The sequence below is a fragment of the Etheostoma cragini genome, chromosome 17 (assembly GCF_013103735.1).
Source record: "Etheostoma cragini isolate CJK2018 chromosome 17, CSU_Ecrag_1.0, whole genome shotgun sequence".
Lineage (NCBI taxonomy): Eukaryota > Metazoa > Chordata > Actinopteri > Perciformes > Percidae > Etheostoma > Etheostoma cragini.
In genome coordinates, this window is record NC_048423.1 from 4,038,009 (window position 1) to 4,047,587 (window position 9,579).

The following is a 9,579-nucleotide window of genomic DNA, read 5'->3' on the forward strand; positions in this document are numbered from 1 at the left end:
TGGAAAAAGGCTGCAATGAAACAAAGAGTGAAAAATTTAAAGGGGTCTGAATACTTTCCGTACCCACTGTATATATGCGCGCCTTTGGTTTCTTGCAGCCTCAAAAGACCAGAATGCAATGCAGCTCCAACACATGTTGCATCTGAGGTAAGGGGACCTTGCTTTTTAAGTACAAAAAACACCCTCTATAGCCCATATTGCAATCCTTTACCACCTACAACTATGTACAACTTACAGATAAATGCATCAATTTATTTTCCTCTGGCTTGTTGCGGAAATGTAGGAAATCACTTTAGCAAAATAAAAGACAGCCCTGTCTTTTATTTTGCTAAAGTGATTTCCTACATTTGATTAAGGGCAAATGGGTACAACAGGAAAAGTAAATCACTTTCAACACACAGTGACCTTTAGAACAGTGGCACATGTATCTACTGCTGGATTATTCATTTAATTTAACAAAATAGTTGAAGGATACTCCAATGTAGATGCAGCTTTATGATAGAAAGTTTTTTTTCTGCTAATTACGCATTATTTTGTTGTCCCAAATTCATATCCCCAATATCAAATGCTGCCAGCGTAGAAACAAATATGGGAGGAAAAGAACAGTCCTGCTGAGGAAACATGCAGACCTGCTAACTCCTCACTGCTGTGTTTGCCAATTGATGAGTGCTTTTAGTTCAGGGATGGATTATATTTCGTTTGCTACGTTGACCTTAGCTGAATGTCACCGGGCATCTCCTGACAGTGCACATGCTGACCCTGCAGCAGTACACACCAGATCAATATATCCTCTGCTTGTGTGTGTGTGAGGTTATAATTTAGTTCTGGACATGTAGTCAACAAAAGCCGGGTGTACGGGTGTATGTGCCTGTAATCACATTGCATGCTGATAGCAAAACTGACACACCAAATCTGATTGAATGCACATCTGAAGCTTGCAGCTGTTGCCTTGGTCCTGCTACACGTCCTGTGATGCCCTGTTACATCCTGCCATGCTCTGCTGTGCCTTGTAACGCTGTGCAGTAACCTGCTATGCCATCAACTACTACAAACTACTATTTTAGTCACCTTTCCATCATCTTTTTCTGTGACTGGTATTGCCACTCTTCATTACAACTCCAACCGTCCGTCAGACACAGCCTACCAAGAGCCTGGGTCTGTCCCAGGTTTCTTCCTAAAAGGAAGTTTTTCCTCGCCACTGTCACACTGTTGCTTGCTCTGGAGGGAACTACTAGAACTGATGAGTCCTTGTAAATTATAGAATGTGGTCTAGACCTACTCTATCAATAAAGTGTCTTGACATATTTCTTGTATTGAAATGATACTATTAATAAAATGTTATTGAAGTCATTGCTCAATGGACCAATCTACATAGCAGGCATCATCAGAAAAAAAGTCCACTATACAGACACAATTAAAACCCCTTATAAACTAAGAGAGGTTGGGAAATATCTGTGACATAGGCTACATAATCAGAGGAAAGGTACACTGCTGCACCTTTTAACATGACACATGATTTATAAAAAGGTGTGTCTTTTATTTCATGACCCTGCCTTAATCTCAAAAGGGATTTACTGCTGATAAGAAACCCACAACACACAAACTAGCAGATAACTGCACAATGATGCAGTTTCTTCCGGTAATAAGACAAACGCTTTTGCATGACACAGCATTTAGTAGCAGGAATAGGTTACTATTACATGTTACAGAGAATAGCATTTTGTAGAGAAATATTTTTGAAATCTACTCCTTCAATGCCAAATAACAGATAAACCTAAACTGAACATTGTGTTCACTGCAACTGAAATAACCTCCATTTTAAAAACAGTACGTCACGAGTTCTTTTCCCATTATAGTTCACAGTTGCACGTTACAGTTTTAAAACAAAGCAGTTCAATACTCTTCTGCTAAGCAATCTTAGGTTAGCTGGTGTAGCCAAGTGACATGACATAGCAATGAGCAGGTAATGATAAGTGATTCTGTAAATTGCATTCATTTATATGAATAGCCTACAGATCTGCAGCTGTTGGATGTCATAGGTCAACCCAGTCTGGATAACCACTAGCCAATGGGAATCCAAAGATTAAAAGTCAAGGTCAAAAGTTAGCATCAGCACTAATTAAAATTAATTTCTATTGTACGTTATTAAACTTGCAGAACACTTAAGATCAGTTTAAGTTAAATTGAACAGTAACTGGCTAACTATGTAAAACGTGACACCTTCAAATGAAATGTTTTGAACGTGTTTGACAGATATATGATTTTATTTGAACCAGATTCTTATATTTAAAAAAAAGGACAAATGTTTTTGTTTTGTCAACGAGTCAATCAACAATCGTGGGCGTGGTCCACACACCGCCATGAGAAAAGAACCACACGTCATCACCATGGAAACGCTTCTTCGCCCGGAAGTGAGGGGCACTTTTAAATTCCGGGCTAACGCAACGGTTTGTTTAGAAATGTATGATTCGGAAAGGCCATACATGTGTAGCTATTGTCAGGGAGAAACCCGGGGGACGTTTAAACAGTTTCAGACTGTACAAGACACCCAAAGAGGGCATTCAGGTTGGTTCTAACAATCTCCTAACGAAACGTGGTTGCAGCTAGCCCCAGTTTGCAATGCTAGCTAATAGCCTACATAAGAGTTACAAACTGGGGCTCGGTTTCAGCCATAGACTCAATATATACTGTATACAGTCTATGGTTTCAGTCCCTTTATCCTATCTGTCCGTGTAACCCGTTCTCTTAATACATCCACAGTGTAACCTAGGAGAGGCAGACAGAGTCGCTGTTTGCTGGCTTCATAGGGCAGAGTACGGCCATCAGGCATGAATGGGGACGCGCTGAAGGTTAGAGGGCTTTTATGAATGAGGCTGCGTCACGCCACAGCAGCGCGAACCTCCCCAACAGTGCCCTTCCACCCCGCCGACAGAGATCTGCAAGGCAGACATTCCTACCGAGCACAGCCCCGTGTAATGTTAGACTGACTCTGGCGGCGGCAGGAGTTGTCGATATAGGCTAATGGAGTTGTAAAAAACAAACCAAAAAGGCAAACTGGGAGCCTATAACTTAAATGGCCCTGGCATGCCTGTTCAAATGTCTGCACATTTTTCATTCGAGCCTCAAAGAGATTTATTTTACAATGGCTCGTCATACCTACATTGAAAAACACTGCCTGTTTTTAAACCTGGTGGTCTATTCGTGTTTGTTTTGATAATATTCACAAAAGGCTAAAAAGCGCCCTGCCACCTGCCATTATGAAATTTAGTAGCCTGATTCAGATTAAGATAGACTACAGTTCCTTCTCGGCTAAGCTAATTTTACGCTTCAAGCGCTAGGCCGGGTGTCGTTTAAACAGGTCGGTGGGCCTACACGTTGCAGCCTACGGCTCTATATTAGCTGCAGTTTGACTCATGGGTCTTTCTGTCAGACGGAAACGAGTTTATGAGATTCGAATCAAAGAGATACGGACGCGTAATTTTTTTTTCAGGAAAAGTCATTTACAATAGGTTTTCTTTTTTATGAATGGAGCGCGGGAGCCTATGCAAATGAGTGCGATTGAGAAAGAGATGGCGGATGAGGCATATCGGATATCTCATATCCTGTGAGACTTCCCCCTTCGGTTGGAAGCAAACACACAGATGTGGCCAAATAACGATTCGAAATTTCCTCTGTAAACGCCGTCAGGTTTTATTTTTATTTTTTTCTGCACAAACAAGAAGTGCGTGAGCTCGCTGCTGTGTATGTATTTCTAAAAGGTAACTTCGGGGCATGTTTGAGTTTCTAAGTTACGCTGCAACAGGGCCTGCTCTCTCGCTTCAGATCCTTTCAGAAAATGTTTCCGATCCACCCACGCTTATTCCCCTCCTCCTCCTACTCCTCTCCTTTCTCTCTTGCCTTCTCGAGACTAGTCTACACGGTGGGGGCCCTGAAAAAACCCTATGCACTGTCAATGCATTGGGCTACTCCGCAGCAGCACAAAATCCCATCGAAAGAATAAAATAAATGCAAATCATAAATGGAAACCAGCTTTGTAGCTGGAGTGTTAGGCTGCTCATTCCACCAACTTACCCCAGTCATCTCCAACTTGTAGACACTGGGAGAAGCGAAAAAGAGAGATTGATAGAGAAATAGTCGAGCCACAGTATACTTACTCGTTTGGGTGTGTTTCTTCTATCATTTTCTCGTTTCACCTCAGGTAATGTACCACGGCGGTTGCATACTTTTCGCTCGTCATTCTTTCACCGCTGCTCCTCCGATTCTGTCTCCAATTCCGCATAAATCCCCCTGCGCCTTTGTGCGAGTGTCGGCTCTTTGGCTTGCCTTCGACTGGCTGAGCCTCCCGTCTCCTTTTTCTCGCTTTTCCCCTATTTCCCCCCGAAGACACCCAGTTTATTCTGGATCGCAAATGCACCTTTCTTATACCTGTTAATATCCCATCGCCTTCACTAGGTAACGTAACCTATACAGACAATTTAGTAGCCGAATCCAGCTCTTCTCTTCGCCCCCCCTCCCCAAACGCAAGCACGCACGCACGGACGAACACACAAGGCACACAATCCGTTTTAAATCCTAAAGCGCATGTTTTCACCGACGACTTCGGTTCCAGTTATGCGTTAAAAGCGCGTCGTCGCTGTTGTTACCGAGGGGTGGCCCCGCTAGAGCCCCATCTCTCTCTACTCCATGTTGGATTGCAGGCAGCCGAGCAGCTCCAACGACGCCGGAGGAGGGAGAGGGGGAGGAGGGGGATTCAGGGCGGAAGCGGTGACGTCGATCTACATTTTGGTGGAGGGCCCACGATGGCTGGAAGCCATAGGGGCCCTTGATAAATGACCCCCCTTCCTCCTTTCTTTTCTACAGATCCTTAATTTCAAATCCGGACATGTCACCTTTGTACTTAACTTGATATATCCTACAAATACCTATCCTTATAACAGACTACATGTAAGATAAGATCCTATTGGGATATCATCGATATTTCATAGTCATAAAATACAGTGAGGTTGTCCCTGTAAACTCGCCACTCGGTGTGTTAGATTATACATGAGGTTACTATAGGTAGCCCATACATCACAAAAATACCGAAGGCACACATTGCTTGTCACTTGGAGTTGTTAATTTTAACCACTTTGCTAATAAAATAGTATAGATTGAATGATCATTTAATTGAACAAAAGAAAAGATGTGTCCTCGTCCATTCCATATGCGCGTCTGATGAAACAAAAAAGATTAAAGGGATTTTCTAGTTAATCTTGTTAACTTTTTACAACCATATCTTTGAGAGCCTCTCAGGTAATCCATAGCAGCTGTGTGTAATCTCTTATTGCCATTGTGAAGTAAACTAGCCTGCGAAAAATCAACACGTTTGAGTTTAAAACTGTGGTCGTGTAGCGCCCTCAGCTGGTGTTCCCTACATCCTACATGTTTAAAGTAAAGGGTTTCTCCAAATGACAGGAGTTTAACAATAATACTGTAATTCCTTAAACTGCTGTTATCAGAGTCACCAATACTTTTTTATTTTTAACATACAAATTAAGCTTTTTTTTTATTAAAATCTTTACAATAAGTAGCCCATAGTAGCTTTAAACTCATGAAAGTTATTTGATAACCTGTACATTAGCAATTTGAACATGGCATAGCTTATTGCTTATACACACTGTTACCACAACCTTGTTGTGTAGCCATTACACTGGTGTGTAGCTCAGTCCGTAGGGAGTTGGGTTGGGAACCCCCGTACAGACCAAAGTACGGAGTGTGGACTGGTAGCTGGAATGATGTCAGTTCACCTCCTGGGCACTGCCAAGGTGCTCTTGAGCAAGGCCCCCTCACTCTGACATCTCTACATCAGTAGAAAGTTGTACTAAAAACAGATTTTGTGTCCTAAATAGTTTAACGTTTTACTGTAGATGGCTTATTCCATTTTGTCTTCAGAAACATGTGGAGAATGCCTGGTCCTGTCTGAAGATCTGGTGATAATGCCTAAAATTGTTTTTCATGGTTTAACTTTTTAATTTCGCATAATTTATAAAAATGCAACCTTGTAGACTTCAACTGCAACCCAACATTTACTTTACGTTATCTTTCCTAGTAAATGGATGTTTTTGTAATTTGAGAAATTATGACATCACCCTTAAGCAACCATTTGGGGTCTAGACTGCCACCATGTGGATTAAATGGGAAAATTCAGACTAAAGCCAGTCTGTAGTCTCCTTTAAATGAACTGGAATGAGAGGAAAAGGTTTTCTCACACTGCCAATCTATATTGTTTTATATTGTTTTATAATAAGAAACAGACAAACATTAATATAGATACACACCATTAGTATATACTAATAGTAAATCCAATGTTTTGGTAATGAAATGTCCTGTTTCACTACGTCCCACATCGGGTAAACCTTCAGGTGAAAAAGTACAACTTATTAGCATTGTTACAGTTTATAAAACAAGGTAAGTTAAAAAGAGAAGGCACATTAGTTTACTGCATTTGAAAACACTCAGATTTTCCTTGTTAGATAGCTAAACCTGTTTTTGGCTAGGAATTGATTTTGGCATTTAATATGTGAACTAAAAAACATGGTAAATGCTATCTAATTATCAAAGAGCATGTCCTTATGTAACATTTTCTGTTTGAGAACTATCTTTGTTACCATAAAAAGTTCTAATAAGTACTACCTTTTAAAAAAAAGAAGAAGAAAGAAGCTACGTCTGGTTTCTGTCAGTGTGTGTGTTGTTTTTGTATCCTTAAACTGTCCTAATATTTACTCTTTATATTCTCTATGTACTTCATGCAGAAGATATTTCCCCTCAGGGTATTGGAGGGCCATTCATCCAAAGCTCTCTTGTGTATATAACAGTTAATAAGTCCACACACACACACACAGTGTCAGCATCCCATTCATCATCACTGGAGTAAACACTACAACTTCACTCTCATGGAGACAGATATTCATAATATCCAAATTTTACAGTTATGTCACGTAACATAATTGTTGCAGTGTCTTTAGTAATGGCCCCCTAGTCAAAGAAATCAAAATAATTATATCATGAACAGTATTTTCAAACGCTATGTGACCAAACAAAACCCAAATAACAAGAAGACCGGCCTTAAAAAAACAAGTTTTTTAAATAGTCCCCTTTACTCAAAAAAGTGCCTTACTATAGTTAGTTACTTTGTGTAACCTCTAGTGCACATGCACTAAAAACTGACTTTCTTTATGCTAGTTGACCAGTTCGCGAGCAAGCAAGCTAACATTAGCCAACAGCTATATCACAACAATATCACAATACCTGTCACTTTTTGGATGTTTTGAGCATGTTGTGAGTGGCATGTAATCAATGACAAAATTATGCTGTGTGGCAGATGGCAAGCTGTATTATTATTCTTTTTGGGACATTGTATGATTTACAGTTATTCTTGAGGATAGTTTAAGTACACAACTCAACAAAATATATAACGGTATAGTTGTTGTTAGACATTTTATTGCAGAAATGTTACATGTTGTACCTTTAGGAAAAGTACTGGCTGTTCGCATACTTCACACTTGGGACACACTTGTCTACCACCTGGTGGCGTATGAACAAGTAGGCTTGTATCTGGACAGTCCCATATTGTGTACATACGTGCCTATGTGTGCATTTAACTGGTAGAAATGTTGCGTTGTGGTTTCCTCAAAATCAATCAGAAAGTGTGGCCGGTGGGGTTGACAGAGTATTATACAATCTTTGGTATCAGCAAGCATTATAAAAATGTGCCATTCATAATTAAATTGCTCTAGATATCAGGTTATAAAATATGCCACACAGTAACGTAGGCCTAAATATTGTTTTCTCCCCTCCCCGTTTTTACAGGTGCACTGGATTTTGGCTTGCTGTTGAAAAGCTAAATGAGCTAAAGCTGACTAGGCCTACTTGCCATTGAATTGGACTAGCTTCAGCTGCAGTCTACACGTGGGAGTGCTACGATCTACTCAAGGTAAGTTAGTTTGATCTTTCATTTGTCACAGTTCACAGTGCATGGTTAATTATAAGACCATATCAACAACATTGATTTATTGTTTAGTCATTCAGCTTATTTACTCAGTCCAGTTTTTAAATGTGAGAATTTGCTACTTTTTTCTGTTTTTAATCACTGCAAATATCTTAGCTAGTTTATCTATCAAGTTTCGGACCTCTGTTTGGAAAAAACAAGAAGATTCAAGACAAAACTCTGAGAAATTGCGTTTTTCACTATTGAGTGATACAAACTTCTTATTACTGCCACCGTGCACTTTAAGGCCATTTCCTTCTAGGTTCTAGGTCTTCATTATAACATAGCCTATAGATCCAAAGTGGGGAAGCTAAGGGAACTGGTTGCTCTAAAAGTTTTAGGTTTGGCAGAATATCATGTATCTTTGTATACAGCTTTAGATTTCAGGAGGATTTGGTTGGGTTTGGTCTCTCTGACATTTTGACTTGTCATTGTAGGAAAAGCACAGATGTTACTAATAATATCATCAACATGGTTATGTTTATTTTCAGTGTCCTAGTAAGCTGTGACCATGAGCAAGCATGCACAATGGTATTCCACCATCATTTAATTCATTATTTGCAGCTGTGCTTTTTTCTACTGTGGCATGTCAAAATTCGTTGAAATGTAATTAGTATTTGCTTACCTGTCACTTCTGGGAAATGTGGAAATCTCTGTCCTACGTACTTTCTACCTCGGTGCCTGGCTCAAGAGCACCTGGCAGTGACCAGGAGGGGAACTAACATCTCTAGCACTAGCTACAAGTCTACATTCTGTACTTCAGTCAATACGGGGACTTGATCAGTGACCTTCCGATTCCCAACCCAACTCCTACGGACTGAGCCAGTGCCCCCCCAAAATGACAGGAACATGATACCCGCATTATATCGACCACCTTGCTCTGTTAATATCGGCAATTAAAAACCCATATTCGTCAACCGCTAGTGCTAATGTTGATATGTATGCTACATGCAGCATGTGAAGAAGTTCTGCATCACAAATATCCATTTTAAAAACTAATGTAATTTGAAAGTGAGTGGTGTCTCTCTTGATCTTACTGAGCAATAGTTGAATTCTGTAGCACCAACTGAATTTCAGTGTTTAACAAAGTCTTTTTCACTAAAAAGTCATTAAAACCCATTTTTTTTGTGTTTTCTTGAGATATTGCTTGTCTCTAAAAAAACTCTATATTCAGTCTTATGTTGGTTGAAACAGTCAAAACTAAATCTTAAACTAATTCTCATTGTGTCCCTTTTTTAAATTTGGCAACACAGAGCATAGGTGATATAAGGTTGGCAGTGACAATGATGCTGTGCAGGGAGAAATGGGCATCCCAAAATTAAACAGAAATGAAATTGTTGGTGCTTGTTTCTGTTATAAGCGTGACGTTTTTTAACATTTTCTCTGCTCATTTCAGGAGCCCTAGCCACAACAGTAAGTACAAAGGTTTTTAAGGGGTCAATTTGTCGCTAATTCAAACCAGGCCACACTGTGCTCCCACCTCATGGAGACCCCTTCTGAGTATCACGAAACATTAATCAGGCCTAACTCCCTGACCTCTCTGCCCCCCCCCC

General features: G+C 40.2%; 1 protein-coding gene and 1 long non-coding RNA gene across 2 annotated transcripts in view; one reads left to right on the forward strand and one right to left on the reverse strand.

The window, feature by feature from the left end:
- Nucleotides 1-4,791, reverse strand: part of LOC117960069 (sprouty-related, EVH1 domain-containing protein 2-like) — a 22,104-nt gene extending 17,313 nt beyond the window's left edge. The window contains exon 1 of the mRNA XM_034897608.1: nucleotides 4,155-4,791. Within this exon, the coding sequence (XP_034753499.1) occupies nucleotides 4,155-4,180 (26 nt within the window). The 5' untranslated portion in view covers nucleotides 4,181-4,791. The remainder of the gene's footprint in view (nucleotides 1-4,154) is intronic.
- The window catches only part of LOC117960071, a 67,871-nt gene continuing 60,593 nt past the window's right edge, over nucleotides 2,302-9,579 (forward strand). Inside the window, exons 1-2 of the long non-coding RNA XR_004660062.1 lie at nucleotides 2,302-2,565; nucleotides 7,849-7,972. This is a non-coding gene — a long non-coding RNA (uncharacterized LOC117960071). The remainder of the gene's footprint in view (nucleotides 2,566-7,848; nucleotides 7,973-9,579) is intronic.